This window comes from Neolamprologus multifasciatus, chromosome 18 (genome assembly GCF_963576455.1).
Source record: "Neolamprologus multifasciatus chromosome 18, fNeoMul1.2, whole genome shotgun sequence".
Classification (NCBI taxonomy): Eukaryota; Metazoa; Chordata; class Actinopteri; order Cichliformes; family Cichlidae; genus Neolamprologus; species Neolamprologus multifasciatus.
In genome coordinates this window covers 24,052,362-24,070,500 of record NC_140456.1, presented here as the reverse complement: position 1 = coordinate 24,070,500, position 18,139 = coordinate 24,052,362, and the positions used below count along the sequence as shown (strand labels likewise).

The window sequence follows — 18,139 nt, the reverse complement described above, 5'->3', positions numbered from 1 at the left end:
ATCAGCCCTGTTTGTTATTTCTAAAAAGTGCTTTATCAATAAAGTGTTATGATGAAATTATCCCATCATGGGTAAGAGTTTTCACTAATTCCCAAATGGAGGGACTGAGCAGCTCCTTCAGTATTAGAGAGTTAAAACCCCTGTGTAGGATGAAGGGCTATCACAGGTCCTGTACTGTGACATGTCTTTTAATGTAGTGTAATTTATTTTAATGTATATGGTACAATTGATTAAAAAAAAAAAGTACAAATTAGTCTTGTATTGTATTTTAATTGATTTTAACATTTGCAGTTGTAACTTATTTGTTTTTCAATATATTTCTATTTCACCTTTACCTTATGACTCTTGTGCTGTGGTAACAAGTGAATTCCCCCCTGTGTGCACTTAATAAAGTCCTTATCTATCTGAGAGATTTTATGCCATTAATATTGGTAATTTAAAAAAGAAGTATTTTAATTGAATTGTCTCAGAACATGGTAGACATTTGGATCTTCATGCAGTTGTAAAAATTACAACAACCAATAAAATCTTTTTGACATAACTGAGCAATCTTTTTTTAAATTATTATTAGTCTTTTGTTTATACAGGTAAAAAATATTACTCATTTTCCAAGAGAGACCTGTCATCTGAACATAACAATTATATTTCACTTGACCGCATGATTTTAAAAAAAAGTTTAAAGTCATGATTAACGATGATTTTATGAGGCCGCTTAAGGTCTTTTTGTTAGGAAATGCAGACGTTACTGCAAAAACAGTTTATTTAAACCAAATTCTGTTTATTTCTCAGCCTCAAAACTGTCATCAACAGCTGCCCATGTGAGTGTGAAACAGCCGCAATTTCTAGCACCTCATGTGGGAACAAGCCAAATGCGTACCCCTCCCACACAGCACCAGCTAATGTAGGTGTGCAGCATCTGCTCCTGCAGCTGAGGTTAAGCACCTTTAACAGAAACACAGAGCTTGAAATGTTTGTGCCAGGCGCTGAGATTACACTTCAGGCTTGTGGCGGGCAGAAAATATTTTCCTTCAACAGGATTTTTTTAGTTATTTTATTGAAAAATATCAGAATTCAGCCAGACACTATAAAAAAGCTGCACGCTGTCATTCACCAGTGGTTTTTCCTTTCAAATTGATTGGGGAGGGGGGGGGGGGGTGTTTGGAGAGAAAGGTATTGCATTGTGCTTTTTATTTTCCTTGAAACTCGAAGACCTCCATTATGCTCGTGTTTCTTGAAACTGGAGAGGGCATACACCCACACAAAATCCACTGAGGGCTGCTTGCGTGTTCGCTTAAAATGCAGAATTACTGCTTCTGCAAATGAGCAACAAAACATTTGGAAGTGGTTAAAGTAAACCTTGGTGCTACAATATGAGCATATATGAATAATTCTTATATATATATATATATATATATATATATATATATATATATATATATATATATATATATATATATATATATATATATATATAAAGAAAACATTCTTTAGATCTTATGAATGATGAACGTTTAGTTTTAGTGTGGGTGAAATATTACACACAGTTTACCATTATGGGATTCTTTTATAGTTTCCTACATATTTTTAAAACATATCAAATTTGTCAAGTCAAGAAATCAGCTCATGGATTAAACAGTAACATTAAGCACAGGCCTCTACAGTGTACAATGTACCAAAACTGACAGATTTCTAATACATTTACCTGCAGCAGGTTGGTAATCAGTAATGACATATTTTAGGAGATAATCATTTAAGTAACGTTTGTCCTGATGGCACATCAAGAAGACAGTCGCATACAGTAATCGTCATGGGACACACTGCCACTTAGAGGAAAATAAACACTACTACAGCCGCAGATCTACTTGGAAATGTAGTGGCTGAATGCATGTGTGTGTAGCAGCTTCAAGTGTCAGGAAAGTCTTTTTAAGCTTTGCCTGGATTATTATACTCCTCTAGGGAAATGCGCATGAATGAAAAATATGCACCTATTTAACAAAATTATTTTCTTGGCTATAATTGGAGTGCCATTGGAAAACTTTGAGAATGTTGTTCTGTTCAGACAGGACTATCTACTGATATTTTTGTTTTTGTCACAACTTGTCATATTTGCTCAATATAGCCTAACATTTTGATAAAAATTGCATGTTTTTTCATGTTGACTAACATGTTTAAAAGTATTCTGCATGTTTCCTTCAGTATTTTTGTGACATACAACAATATATTTTTCTGAAATTGACACTAGTGATTTTTTTTTTTTTAAATCAATGTGTGCTCAAATATGGGATTTTACAGGATGGCTTTATTTATTTATTTTATATTTACTTTGCCCAAACACAGATATTCTTTTGTCTATTCCAGATTACACGTCCTGAGTCATTTTTATGGTAAGAACGGACAATAAAAATTTCAGGCTTTAATAGGTTTTGAGATATTCATGTTCAAATATTGCTGCAAATTTTAACATGCGAAAAAAAAGAAACCCAAAAAACATTCTGGAAGTGGGCAGACTGGCTGCTTTTAAAAAGATATATTTCTTAAAAGTATTTCATATATACAAAAGAAAAGTATTGAAAAGCTACAATTTTACACCAAAACATATATATGTCCAAAATTTAGCCACAAAAATCAGAGGTGAATGAGAAGAAAACAGACGTGAACAGTAAAGCAGTGAAAATACTGCAACACATGAGGACGATTTAAAGAGCTGGACACAGAATTATAAATTCTTTGTAATGCTGTGGACAAATTTGTGTTTTACTAATTAACAGCTTTTGTTATTTAGATCAGAAATTTAGTTAATATTTGATGGACTGACTCTTTCATACAGCACGTGCTGCTGAATTTTTAAAATGTGCTCCAAAAAAATGTGAACATCAGACTGTGTAGCAGCTGTGTGTATCACTGATGGAGATGTTACTCAGTTTCATAGCACCTGTCTAAAAATGATTTTATGACTGCTGTCCTGATGTTACCAGCTGATGTGTGAAGTCCTGTTATTAAGCCTCAAGCTGGGATTTTTGTTGTTGCCATGTCACTGTTTTGAAACTGAATGTGATTTGAAATACAGACTGAGGACACTCTATGTTCTGATCCAAAGTGCTCTGATTATCATTCATTCTGACTCGTAGAATGATCCAAATTCACAAAATCGACTTAACTGTTATTTTGACATCATGTTGAATAGAATATTCAGCTCATAACCCATCTAGGAAATGTTTAATAATGTCACAGATCAAAAAAAGGTGAGGGGCCAAAGACTCTCATACAAGCGGAATTTGATTTCTATCCAAAGGAATCGCCTCCTGCTGCCCATTGGAGAGAATGCAGGTTTAAGGCTTACTTTTTTTTCAGACCTAGAAGCTATGTCATCTTTTATTCTGTCTGTGATGATGAGCTGGCCTCCACATTCCCCATATCCCACCCAAATCAAAATTTCCATCTCCAGTTTCACTTGAGAGCAGACTGGAATTCCCAGCCCAAACACAGAGGATCCACACACCAAAAACACCCCAAGAGGTCCGGTGTCCATGTTTCACGTGTGTCAGAACCATCTTGTAGCACAGGAAAAATGTGCACAACTTTAGGCAGATAGTTTTAATGTTGCAAATGCTTGTTCCCTCTCACTTTCTTAAGTTCAAGGCAAAATCTGAAAAATAATCTGATTTGCGTTCTTGTGTAGCATACAGTCTTGATACAAGTTGGCTTGCTTCTAACCACAGGTAACATAATCCAGCTAATAGCAAAAAAGGCTCACTTTTAACATAATCTACTTTCTACTTAAATGCCACAGAAATAAAGTGGGTTCAGTGTACGAGCTGTTAATTTTCTTTTTAATTGTGTTGATGGATTTTCTTCTGCCCAGTGAAGAGATGTGATAAAGATAAAATGTAAAAATGTAAAAAAAAAAAAAAAAAAAAAGCTACTTCTGAAGTAGCTTCCTGTCTTCGTGCTGGTCCCTGTGAACATCCAGATCTGATTTCAGCTTTTATGCTAAGCTAGGCTAACATTACCCTGTCTGCGCTTCATGTGACAGATATGAAACTGCGACGGCTGTTCTCATCTCAGCTCTCAACAGTCACAAATTAAATTGTTACATCTCACTTTTCTAATGCACACACACCAAAGCGTATAAACAATTTGCAGTTTTACCGGGAGGGGGTTTGTGTTATGTGTCGGCTGGGAGCACTAACTTCCTGGAGGCTCCGCTGGTTGCCTGGCAACTGCTCGATAATTCCCTAAAATGTCCAGCTTTCACTTAATACCAAATATTTGAAAAGGAATCTAATTTACATGTTTCCTTTTTACTCCAGTGCTTCCTGGACCACCTACCTGGCATACTGTTTTATCTGCCCCAACAAAAAAAAACAAACTTATTTCCTAATAAAAACTCCTGGATGACACCAGAATCACACCATAGGATCTGATATGTTTTGATCCTTGGTATTTTGCTCCAACGTATCTGGTTACCTGTTTCACAACATGTGCAATATTGGGTGACTTACTTAAGGAAAGAGGTGGTACATGCCTTCGTCAACCATCAGACCGTGGAAAGGCAAATAAACAAGGTGGTGCTAAATAACGGCGTGTGCAGAGTTTGTGCACAAAGAAAGTGGAAATACCTGCACTTGTTGTCTGCGCTCCAGCTTGAGCTGAATTTAAATGGCACTGCACCGCGTCGGCGGGGTTAAAAAATTCAGACGTTCATTTATCACGACAATGCGCGATGATATCAAAGACAGAATTGCTGAAATGAATTTTCTCAACAGGCCCTGTGATGTGCCATCCTCTCAGATCATTTATTCTGGCTCAAATTTAATTTAGAAAAAAAATAAAAAATGAAAGAATAGCTGTGGCCAGCACCTCCTGCGGTTATGTGATAAGAAAGACTGGAGCATTCATATCAAAGAAATTTCCCCCTCATATATATTGTATTTATCTATGTTTTTTAATCATTTTTTCCTGCTGAGCATGAGGCAGACGTGAAATTATCGGGAGGAATGGGGGGGGGGGGGGGGGGGGATTTCGCTTGTAATGATGGAATGTACAGTGGCTTTCTGCACGTTCCCACCAGGCACCTCTCATCTGAGGTGACTGAAAAGACCCAAATGATGAATACCTGGGAGTTAATCCCCCTCCCCTCCTTCTCTCTGTGTCTTCAGCACACAGCAGATGTTTTCCCTTTGGACCCACACAAAAGGCTTCTGTTTTTGTTACCAGGCTTGTCCATTCCTCAAAGGTCAGAGGTCACGCTGTCTCAGGGCGAAGCTGTCACTTGCAAGTCTAAACATTTGACGGCCATCAGAGCGTGATGAAACGCCAGCCCTGCAAAAAAAGGCTAACACAGACGCCTCACGACTGCTTTTAAGTAAGGACCTACTTTCCATATGTTGATGCAGTTGAAAAGCACACGTTTAGATCAGTTTAGAGTTTGGGTAAGGATGCCTCGAGGAGAGGGATGGACTACTAACATGAAGGCATTTAAAGGTAACTTAAATAGGTAAAATGTTAACTAACAGTAGTGATTCATGTTTGAACTTGTCTACACAAGCTAACGGTTCAATTAACTGCCCCGTAAACTTAATTTAAAGGAAAGCTGGCAGCTTAAAGCCAAAAAAGTAACAATCATTCTAAATTTGACAAATAGGTTTTCTGAGCAGAGTTTAAAAACTTGAAAAACTTGTTGTTTTATGTTAGAATTGCATAAGATGATTTACTCAGATAACCTAGTCATCTCTAACCTGAGAGATTGACAATAATCCCATAGAAATGGAGACATTTAGGTAGATAGACGTATAGGAAAAAGTCAAACTTTTGCACAGTTTAAATGAAATATTTGAGCCCACATAAAAACATGCCAGATTTTTCCCACAAAGTTTATTCAGTTCATGTGGCCGTAGCGTTTTCAGTGGGAGAAACATTTCGGTACTCGTTCAAGTGTGACTTAATCTGTCTCGGACTGTAGTCACTGGATGCGTGATGAACGTCTCTCCCACTGAAAACGTTACGTCCACATGAACTAAATCAACCTTTTGGGATTTATGTAGCTGGATGATTGTGCATGCATCAAGACCTGCCAGATTTACATGCGTGTGTAAACGTAGAGATGTAAAACTGTGTATATTTAGATGTGATTTTAAAGCAAACAAAGCCTCCGTCTAGTGATGGGGTTGTAAAGTCAACTAACAGGCCTTTTTTAGCTAGCCATGTCCTCTATTAACCAGCTGCTTGTCAGCATTTGATGTATTCACCAACTCTGACCCCAATCAGGCTGCTTAACCTTGAAGAAAGGATTCAGCTGTGTCTTGTTCACTTGGTTCCTCGGATCCGTAACAAACTTGGACATTTCTTACCTCAGTAAAAGAAGCCACAGCCAGCTATACAAAGACACAGTGTTCGTGTACGAGGCACTGCAATGCTCTGAGTACTTCAGATTCTTCAGTATGTTACAGACTGCTGGTGCTGTTACAATCTATTACTTTTATTTTTTTGTTGTTAAATAAAGCACACTTACATTTTTCTTCTTATGATAGATTTTATTTTGTTTTCAATTTCATTTTTTGTGATATATATATATATATATATATATATATATATATATATATATATATATATATATAAATAAATAAATAAAAGAGTGTCATCAAGGCAATATCAAAGGAAATGGAAAACATAAGACCATCATGGTGGTGCATACTAATGCTTGCTTGCCTGCTGTGGTGTGCGATTGTTTAATTATTTATAATTACTGATGTTGGTGCATGAAAACTCAACATTGAGGGACTCTGGGATATGGTTTGCAGGTCTAGACTATGCTTAAAATTTTAAAGGGGTTAAATTAGTTCAAGCTACTTTTTTCCTTTAATCTGTGTATCTCAGAGAGGTGACGTTCATAGATATTTCTGTCACACACACATCATTTTTTAAAGAACAGACTGGGCTAAAAATCACAGGCCCTGTTTACTACAGGTGACCAACCTTTGCTTGGTTGTTGCAAGACTGGATCTACCTGCTGGCAGCTGTCAGTCATATCTGAGTATGAACTCATTTGACTATCAAAAAAAGTAGGGTAGTTGAAATGCTCTGATTTTCACTGTTTGCATCACCTCTACGTTCATAATTTTCGGCAAACATCAGAAACATGGGAAGTTTTTGACTCTTTCACTTGATGTGACTGGTTATGGAAGCTTTTTCTGCCTGTGGGAATGTTTTTATTTTCATGGGACTGGAAAAAGATAGATAAAAATTTGCCATCCGTAGGACAAATTTTCAAGCCCCCTCTCCCAAAGAAATTTTGAGATACAGTACTTATTTAGTATTTCAAATTAGTAAGTCTCAGACTAACCTGAGCTTTGCTCCTTACTCTAATTTTGAGATATTAAGTCAAAATTTAGAGATAATAACTTTATTCGTGGATGCCAATTTAGATTTTTTTTCTGTTTCTTCAAACAAACTTTCATTGACTTTCTTACACCAATCAAAAGTGTAATACAAGTAACAGGTATATAGAGGTCCCTTGTTTATGTTCTAAAAAATAACCTGCTATAGGTGAAATCTGCAAAGTAGCCAACTTTATTTTTTTACAATTATTATAGATGTTTTAAGGCTGTAAAACCCCCTCACTACACACTTTATACACTTTTCTCAGACAGGCATGAACATTTTCACACTTTTCTCTCTTGTTTAAACCCTCAAAGTTCAAATCTTAGTAGAAAAAATATTTCCAGTATCATAGAATAAAACCAAAGATCAAACCTTGTTTTCAGGTCCAGAACATGGGAATAGAGCAGCTGCCACAGAATTCAACATTAATGAATCAATGGTATGGAAGTGGAGGAAGCAAGAAGAATGAGTTGAGTAAAGTTTGACTTATCTTGCTTCGCTTAATGCGCCTTATGGTCCGAAATATACGGTAACTTCTACCTTCCTTTAGCATGTCCAGAAGTCCAATCATTTCTGCGATGGTTAGCATCTTCCTCTGCCTTTTGGGTGCTACGCAGGTGCCTTTGACGGTGCTAAACGTTTCGGCAACATTGTTGTGTTTGTTGGGGAGAAAACTTACAAGCATAAAGTACAGCACTTCAGAGTTACACTGCTAGCGATCGAAGATTTATGTAAATTTGACAAGCTGGAGACATGGCATGGAGGAGATTGATTGACAATGGTCTACAGCCGATCAGGATGCGGGACACAATGCGCTGTAAACAAAAACAAAACAAAAAGCATGCAAAAATAAAATATGCGAAACAGCGAGGCCGCGAAAAAGTGGCCTCGCTTATTTTAGCAGTCTTTGAAACTGAGCTAACCCATCAGTTGTTATCTTAAAACTGTTGATAAGTGGGAGCATTTTGCATTTTGAGTAGCGTGACCCTGTTGACCTAAAGAGAATCTCCAAATGTTTAAACTGCTATTAGATAGTCAGACTTCACTATTTTATGTGTATGCACGTTTGTGTCTGTTGTTCTGGCTGCTTGACAGATATTTTTCACAGTCTTGCATTTCTGGATTTCTCGCTGGGAGCGATCACATCCTGCAAGTCCAAAGGTCACACCTCTGCTGCCCCCAGTAGCAGCATTAAATCGGACAGACACGCTGGCGTTGAAGTGACGAGAATGTTAAATATTCTCATTGTTTTCTGCAAAAAGTGATCTTAAATGTCACACCTGTTGTGTGCGAAATGCTATTCGGGTTCTGTAAATGACAATTTTATTACTGACATTTTTAAAACTGAGAGTTTAGGAAGATGCCATTGACATGTTTTGAAGACAGAACATGTCAGTGGCAGCAATCTGGTGCGCTAATGCTGAACCTGCATGGATAATGACATACAAGAAGGGCAGTTGGGTGCTGTTAAAGCTCCGCCGGTTGAGTAGGCGACACAAATGCCAAAGGCTACTGCCGGAGCCTCGTGCAGGTCAGACCATTTCCTGTGTGACACATCCCCCTCTCACTCTCTCCCTGTTTCCTGCCTGTTCCTTGTACTAACCTCTCAAAATAAAGGCCAAAAAAAGGGAAAAAAAAACAAAAAAGTTCAATATCCAGGGGTTTGAATCCACAAGAGCTCTAAAATATTACTGACAGCATTATTTATAATGCTGTCAGTAAGCTACACAAAACACTCAGAAAAAAATGGTTTTAAAATTGTTTTGATTGCGTAAATCAACCTGTAATACATCCTCTGACCTGCAATGCCAAATTGAAAATCTTCTGACATCTAACGACAGGCCAATTAATGGGAACTCTTTAAATTTACTGTTTTTCAGATACAAAAAGTATTGATTATCGGCCCTGCTGGGAATCTCATCTCTCTCCACACACACTCCTTTTACAAGCAGCCTTTTATTTGACAAGCCTAATCTTTCTCAACACCAGAAGTGACAATAAGCAGGCACAGAGGCCTAATTAAAGGGACTTTCATTCAAATTAACACACACTCTCTCCCACACAAACCTCTGATGACCCATTAGCTGCACAATGGTTAGGACAATGCTTCTCTATCACACACACACACAAATACACACAGTGTTCTGCAGGGGGAGAGCGGTAAAGCTGGATTTAGATTTAGGAATGCAATAAAAGTGCAGATGGGGGTGGGGCTAACCAGCTGCTTGTCAGTAGGGTGGGGTTGGGGGGTAGATACCTTCACAATCTCTAGATAAGACAAGTTGCATATAATGGGATCTCTCAGGGCACTTTCATCTATCCATATCTTCGACTGCGACCCCCATGAAGCTGCGCAGTTTACAAGCAGATTCATCACTTATCTCTTGAAGCTCTTATCCGAGATTGTCGTCCCTCCTCTCCAACCCTTTTATCGGAATCTGACCCCGGGCTTTAGCGTGGCAAGGGGCGTGAAAGTCAGCTTGACCTCTCGGGGTAACCTCCGACACAAAACACCGTGTGCAGCAACAAAGCGCTGAAAACAGAGGACCTCTGAGAAATGAGCAGTGACCATAAAATGGTAACCTCTATTTTCTAGCACAATAAAAGTGTTCTCGGGAGAACTGCTCACATGTACGCGGGATCAAAGAGCACCGTTCGCGGCGCAGTGCGCTTTTGCGCTGGGAACTAAAGTTCACCTCGATGCTACCTCGCTTGGCTTCTTAAAAAATAAAGTTTACTGTGATATGAACGCATGAATCTGAGGGTGCTCTTAAAGACAAAGGCGAAGCAGGAGATTGGCTTGCATGTGTTTGTTGTGGGGCTTCTGGGTAATCTGGTTTTGTCGGGATGGTTTTTGAGGCCTCGGGGTCATGCTCTCTGCATCTCTGAAGACAGACATCCTCCACATTCTTCCTGTGTGTGTGTTTGTGTGCGCACGCTGCCCTACACAGCCCACTCTCTTTGCTCTTTGACTCCAATGGCCATATAAGGCAGCCAGCACCATGGTAACCACAGGGCTTGAATAGCAGTGTCAAATCCCTGGGAGCGCACACACACACACACACACACACACACACACAGCCCCCTCCCCCTCTGCATACACTCCTGCTCCCCTCCCTCCTTCTCTCTCTCTCTCCGGCTTTGCTTGATCTCTCTTTCTCAAACACACACACAGACACACACACAGACACACACACACACACAGACACATACAAATACGTTGGAGGAAAACAGACAACAGGAAAGAGGGTCGAGGAGAGAGAGAGACAGAAGGTGGGGGGAAAAAGCAAATGCTGAGAATTTCAGTCTGTGTGTCGAGCTCAGCCATTTCCTTGAATCATAATCTGATTTGTGGACTGTGAAGCCGGAGAGGGAGAGACAGAGGGGTGAGAGGAGCACCCATCTCTGCAACCCCCTCCTTCTGATCGCCTGAGCCATAGGGAAAAGCTTCTCACACACACACAGAGGCGAAAAGCAGCACACAGGGGCTAGGCCGCAAGTCATTAGTTCTTGGTGGACAAGCACTGACAAAAGGCTGGAGGGAGAAGGCTGCACAAGCGCCTGGAGAGCGACCGCAGGAACTATGGAGGGCTGAGCACACGGACACCCTCTTGTACGCTCTCTTGTTTTTCTGGGTTTTCTCTGTGGAAGCAGGAAGCACAGAGGCTTGTGTCACAACTGAAGCTACAACAAGCTACAACAAGCAAGGAAGAGAGATCACTTCCTTGTGCCGGGGATCTGCTGGTGTGTATTTTGGAAGTGAGTGCAGGCAGTCCACGTCGCCAGGTCTGCTGCCACCGCTGCTGCTTTTGCAGCTGCCCCCAACATCGCTCTGAGGACCGCCGTGACCACCTGAAAATGTTGCAGCTGCTGCGTGGACATTAACTTGGTTTGCTCAGTGTGGAATGTCTCCATCACGGGTCACAATGCTACTGCTGCTGCTGAGAGGATTACAGCAGGGAGAGAAGAGTTGCCTGCCTTCTCAGGAAGATCTCTAGAGCGACGAGAGGATTTCTTTTTCAGCGAGGGGAGCCACAGACACCACATTACTGTTTGCTCTAAGGTAAGCTTGACATTTTCTCTCAAAGGACTCTACATACACAGAATAGCTGCTACTAGCAAGGGCAAATTCAGTGTTAGGGGTACTTTAAGAGGGGCGGTCAAATGCTCTCCAGGCATGTGCTGAGGCGAGCTATGCTGAGGTCCTTTTTCAGCCATTACTGTTGCTACAGAGACAGGGCTGTACGTGTGTGAGAGGACAAGAGCATGCAGAGCAGCGCGAGACAGGATTCTGCACCTCGTGCCGTTTGCTTGCAAAGGATTTTGTGTTTTGCTCTAATTTTGGAGGGTGTGCGCTTAATGTGTGTTTCCTGTGTAAGGTTCCTCGGCTGAGACTATTTGCCTGGGCAGTGCTCGTTGCCCTTAACCATCTCAGGAACTGGTCTGAAGAAGAGGACGAAAACACCAGGCAGGGGCTACGAGCTGGATAAAGAGAGAGCGCGAGAGAGAAAAGAGCAGAGCAAGACACTGAAATCTACATGCATGCAAAACTAAAAGTTGCCACACTGAGACTGTTTCCAGGTCATAGTGGAGTGGGAGGAGACTGATCGCTCTTGTTTTTATTTTGTTCTCCTGCCAAACACACTTCTACTCAAAGGCTTAGAGCCCCCTCCTTTTTTTAACCCCCCTCTCATTGACATCTGCCATCAACCCCGAGGATTGTTTTTCTTTCTGTTCTTTGGTATAATAACCCAGAGACTTCATAAACAACTGAGAGAGGGAGAGGTGGGGGAAAACACACACACACACAGTCTGGACTTTTTGATATTTATGTTACCTTGACAGCAACCAGAAATCTTGGCTGCCTGTCCCATTTTCCTCTGCGGTGGTTTGGTAACCAAGCGATGGCCATGGTGAGTGGGGGCTGGGGAGATCCCAATGGGGGCACTAACGGGCTGGGGGACAAGGGCTACCTGAGGGGGGAGGAGGAAGACGGCTCTCCCCAGGCGGGAGGCAGCGACATGGAAGCCGGAGAAGATGACAAGGCCTGCGTGGTGGACTGCGTGGTGTGCGGGGACAAATCCAGCGGGAAACACTACGGAGTGTTCACCTGCGAGGGATGCAAGAGCTTCTTCAAGAGGAGCGTCAGGCGCAACCTCAGCTACACCTGCAGGTGAGGCATTGTGGGTAATTGTTATTTTTTTGATTTATTGATGGGCTGAGCTCGCACAGCGTTGAGAAACCCGCGTAAGACAGGATACTGGAAGTTGAAAGAGGAAATGAGACTAGTTATCGTTAAAAATACGTCCATGTATGTTTTTTTCTTTTTAAAAAATATTGTAGCCTAAATTAAATATTTAAAAATAGTTATTATTGACAAATATAAACTTCCTAAATGTGAGGACTCGCTGCATTTCTTTGTCTTGTTGTACTGGATGTACTATAAGTGGCACAAAACAAACTGCTTTCATGTGGGAAGAACATTTTCTCTATTATCTGTTTTTTTCTGACTAAACGATTCCCCCAAAATAACAGAAACGTTACTAATCAAATCAGCTATTATTTGTAGCTAATATTTATTATATGTTTCACTAGATCGCCATTACAATTTTGAAACTAGTGATTATTTTCAATTTTTTAAAAATAACTATCCGTGCTCTTCAGCTTGTATGCTTTGCCACGCCAAGATATTCTCACTTCAGATTATTTCTGTTCACTTCTGATCTAAAAAGTATCTGAATCCATTAATTAATTACAATTATTTATTTATTTATTTGCTGTTCATTTGACTTATTTAGCCCATGATAACATTTTTAGCCAATTTACTTGAATAATAATGAAAGCGTCTGTTGTTCACAGCACAGCTACATACAGTTAAGCTATATGACTGAACCGTGTAGCCATCAGCTCTCTGGGCGTCATCATGTTGTGCGCAGCCTCGTGGAAAATCTAGTTTCATAATGCAATATTAATGTTGAGTAGCTCTGTTAAAAGGAAGTGCTGGCATCAGACTGTTGACACTAATCTGCAAACAGCTTTTATGCTCAGCAGATTTTTTGTTTGTTCTTTTTGAGAGGAAGATAATGGCTGCACATCAGAGCAGAGCAGCTTTTCCACTCGCTGTTTATGGGGTTTGTTCTTACATTTGTCATCAGGTTTGGCCGCTTTTGATCACACGTCACACAAACTGACGCCCGCAGTAAAGCTGACCGTTATTAACTGTATTACAGGACAGTGTGGTCGATGTATTTTAATACATGTAAATGCAGTATGTAAGAGGTGTGATGTGAGGCAAATGTTTATTAACTTTACACATATGTAATGCTGCTCTGCTGCATGTGCTGCAGAATTGTTTCTTTTCCGTCTCACATGCGATGACACGAGGCCATCTTCATTTTTCCAGACAATCAAATATTTAATGACTTATTATTCATTAATTGACTTTTTTTGGCGGGTTTATTCTCAGATCAAATAGAGAGTGTCAGATCGACCAGCACCACAGGAACCAGTGCCAGTACTGTCGCCTGAAGAAGTGCTTCCGCGTTGGCATGCGCAAAGAAGGTAACTATCCTGTTCCCCAAATTATTTTACCATTCATTCACTTTTTCTGGCAAGAATAAGAAACACTGTGGCAAATGCTGTGATTGTAATTGCACAATAGTGGAAATGGTTCAGCTGAATGAATAAAAGAGGCTACTTTCAGCTGCTCTTGTATTTATAAGGGGTCGTCACAGTGGGTAGCTCTGCTTATTTAATTTATATGTTGGATACCCTTCCCTACGTAAACCCCAAAGAACCGGGGATCTTCCGCTTGTTAGGCAAATGTGTAAACCACTACACTATAAAAAAGGGGGAATAAGTGACATTCAGTACTAAGCATCAGAGTCTTCTTGTTATTTCCGTCAGATACTTTTTTAAAAAAAGAATAAAAACCCATTAAAGTATAGTAGTAATTATCTGCTAGTGTGATCTTGCCTTTTCTGTGCTCTGTAGTGCAGAGAATGGCACACATGGTTCTCTAGGTCCTATCATGGCATAGCAAGCCATGCGTGTCAGCTCAATGCCATGTACTAAGTGGCTTAATCTAGTGCCTGCGTAACAGTGAGTGAGAGGGATACAGGGCTAAGACACCTGCGTCCCAGAGGCTTAAACCTCTGGTTGAAGCTACAGAAACCCTCTGACTTGTTGGCTCAATCAAGAAGAATCCAATATGGGAACTTCACCCTAAGTGGAGGATCAGGCGAGGCCATCAGTAAATGTCACTCTGACAGATACACAACAACAACAAATAAATAAATAGTTGTATACAAACACATTTGTTAGGCCTTTTAAAACTGACATCAACATTTAGGAGATTCTAAGCACAGACGTCCTCCCTCAGTGTCCCTTCAGTTGGTTTATTCCTTGTAATCACAGATCACAAAGTACGCTAACTACACACATTATGAGTCCCTATAGAAAACGAGAGAGATTCCCTTTGCTCCACTACCTTGACTGAGAGGTCAGAGGTCAGAGTCAGCTAGTGAGCTGCATTCCTACTGTATGTGTGAATTGGGCATATTGATCAAGGACGCTTGAAAAGGGCAGATGCTCATACCAGCAATTAATATCCCCAAATGGAGAGATCTCTACTGGTTTCTGCCCTGCTTTGAGCTGAGTTTGATTGTGCATGCTTTCAATGCTGGAGAATAGCTTCCTAATTGAGTCAGGCCTGGTAATCAGAAATGAACTGCTGGCTGAATTCAGTTTTAACTTTTCTTCTCTTTGGTCTTCTCAACCAAATCCCCTCCATCACCTCCCCTTGTCTTTTGCAATTTTCTATTCTGCCCTTTTCTTCTCCAAACCCTTTCCTTTCCTTCCTCTCCTCCCCTTTGTCCCCCAACCAAAATACAGCAGTTCAACGCGGTCGCATCCCACCTCAGCCGAGCCTCAGCCCCTCCATCACACCCATAGGTGGCGCCAGTGGCCTTGGAGGCGGCGAGTTCTATAACAACAACAATGGAGGTAGTGGTGGTGGTCAGCCAGTGTCTGAACTTATTTCCCAGCTGCTGAGAGCCGAGCCTTACCCCAACAGCCGCTACGGACACCAGTACAACCAGCAGGCCGGTCCTGATAACGCTATGGGAATAGATAATATCTGTGAACTGGCTGCGCGGTTACTCTTCAGCACAGTGGAGTGGGCGAGGAACATCCCTTATTTCCCTGAGCTGCCTGTGTCCGACCAGGTTAGAGGATTATTTCTAATTAAAAGCCACATATACAGTTTTGACTTTGAAAGACTCTTCCCTCTTTATCAGATTATATTGCAGGAGCTGTAAAAGATAAGCAGAATGAACTGAGTAGACATTAAAGTGTTGAGGGGGGGTGTCACTGATTGAGACACTACTAAATCCTCAGGTGGCCCTGCTGAGACTGAGCTGGAGCGAGCTGTTCATCCTCAGCGCGGCGCAGTCTGCCCTGCCGCTCCACATGGCGCCCCTGTTGGCTGCAGCTGGTTTCCACTCCTCGCCCATGTCTGCGGAGCGCGTGGTGTCCTTCATGGATCAGGTGAGGGTGTTCCAGGACCAGGTGGACAAGCTGACCAGGCTACAGGTGGACTCTGCTGAGTACAGCTGTCTCAAGGCCATCGCGCTGTTCTCGCCAGGTGATTAGTGATTCGAGTGGCTAGTAAGAGCAGAAAACGTCTTGCTTGTTGACTTCACCTGCTGTCATTTAGCACAGCTAGATCAACAAAAGAATGGTACAAATCCTCACAGTTATATGGTGCCTGGCAAACATCCAACAGCTTTATCTTGTAAAACAGACCCTTCTTCTTCTTTCATGGAGAAAAAACAAAAAGAACTGCTGGAAGACTAACAAGCCACTTAGTCCAAGGCATTCATCGAACAATTTACCTCCTATGGCACCATCTCCTGGCTTGTCATTGAAAATGCAGTAATGTTTTAAGTGCTTTGTAATTAGCAGCACCATTGATCATCATGAGCCCTGAGCTTTTCCTGACTTAAGTCTTACATAAGTGTCTGCCTTAAAGAAATAGTTTATAGCGACTGTCACCTCTAAAAGCGATCATTATTTAAAGTAAAACTTTTTTAAGTGAGGCTTATAAATCACGTTTAGGCCTGAGAGCATCCATAGATGAAGCACTCTGGTTTCACGTGTTTCCCTCTGGGAGGTTTTATTACATTATTTGCTGGGATTTCATCCTTCCTCTAGGCTCATCACGACTCTTTATGTAACCTGCCCACACTATTAAGTAACTGCCTCCTCCCTCCTCCCTCTTAGATGCCTGTGGTCTAACAGACCCAGTACACGTGGAGTCTCTGCAGGAGAAGGCTCAGGTGGCTCTGACAGAGTACGAGAGGATGCAGTACCCGAGTCAGCCTCAGCGCTTCGGCCGCCTCCTCCTGCGCCTGCCCGCCCTGCGTGCTGTTCCTGCCAGCCTCATCTCCCAGCTCTTTTTCATGCGCCTGATAGGAAAGACACCCATTGAGACGCTGATCCGGGACATGCAGCTCTCCGGAAACTCAATCAGCTGGCCGTATGTCCCAGGACAGTAGCTCCCTGACAGACGAGGTCTCCGTCTGGTAATAGTGACGACAAGGACCCACAGGAAACCTCCTGACTCATCACTATCCATCTGTGTGGTTATCAAACTGCAGCGCCAGCTGGCCATCATATGCACTGTACTGTAACCGCTCAATTCCCCCTCATGAACGAGCCCTCAGACTCCACATGGGTCTCCAGAAGAAGAGAGTAGAAGAATAGCATAGCCAGTGCCAAGCTGGAGCTGTCTTGTTGCCAGTGCTGTCGTTCTGGTGCCAGGTCCCAGGCCGGAGACCAGCTCCTCACGCTGGGCTCCGATATGGCCACCACAGCCAGTCATGTCACCACCCACATGTCATAGTGACTAAAGACTCTGCAGTTTCATGTAGAGGGCAGCAGCACCCCACTACAAATACATTTAGAGAACAAAACTGTCCTGCCAACAAACACCGGAGGAGCAGTGTTTCCCACACCAGGCTCATTTTCCATGGCTCGCCATTTGTGATACAATGACCTTTTTAACCAAATAACTGACAACAGGATGATGAAGTATCACTATTATGGATCGATCTGTGCGCCTCACTGTTGAAGGGAAACTCTTACCTCGACAACGAGGAAGACACTAAGGAGCTCCTGAAAAGGAGCAGAAAGGAGATAAAACCAAGGAAAATTCACCAAAGTCTATCATATCATCCTACGAGATGGTCCTCACACCCAGAAAACGAGATGAACCGACTTGTGACTGCCTGACCATCGAGTAAACAGCGCATTTAAATTCATCCACAGGGCTCACTGGTGGTGTAGTTGAAGAAGATTAAAAAAAAAAAAAAAGGCATAGAAAGATGAAGCGGACTAATACCTCACTAGACATCAGAATGCTTTAGTCTGATATTTCCTAAACACAAACCTCTGTAAATTTTGTTCACCAGAAACCGCCTTCTTTTTGACAACTGCCTTGTTTTTCAGTACAAATTTGGGACGCCTGTGTAACACGAGTCTTAGATCCCCCGAATTGATTTTCAGTCGTCTACTGAATATGAGTTTTTGACTCGCTGAATACGGTGCATTCAGCGTTATTTTGATCAAACGTCATTGTTATTATATATACGTATATATAAATATATATTTGTTTTCTTTTTCACATATGCACTGAGAAACGGCAGGCTGACGTCTAAATCCTACTTGAGTTTAGTCGTTTGAAACGATTCTAAAACAA

General features: G+C 41.5%; 1 protein-coding gene across 3 annotated transcripts; it reads left to right on the top strand.

Moving 5' to 3' along the window:
• The first annotated feature begins 10,051 nt into the window (after positions 1-10,051).
• On the top strand, positions 10,052-17,766 carry LOC146497987 (nuclear receptor subfamily 2 group F member 6-like). Of its 3 annotated transcripts, none has more exons than XM_085141691.1 (6): positions 10,052-11,443; positions 11,760-12,553; positions 13,847-13,941; positions 15,277-15,605; positions 15,778-16,024; positions 16,663-17,766. In XM_085141691.1, the coding sequence occupies exons 2-6, from the start codon at positions 12,285-12,287 to the stop codon at positions 16,935-16,937; spliced, it is 1,215 nt and encodes a 404-aa protein (XP_084997817.1). In that variant the 5' UTR covers positions 10,052-11,443; positions 11,760-12,284; the 3' UTR covers positions 16,938-17,766. The 3 variants fall into 3 exon arrangements, with proteins under 3 accessions (XP_084997817.1, XP_084997815.1, XP_084997816.1); XM_085141689.1 differs by having other exon boundaries at positions 10,058-11,443; positions 15,274-15,605; XM_085141690.1 differs by lacking the exon at positions 10,052-11,443 and having other exon boundaries at positions 11,451-12,553; positions 15,274-15,605.
• The last annotated feature ends 373 nt before the right edge of the window (positions 17,767-18,139 follow it).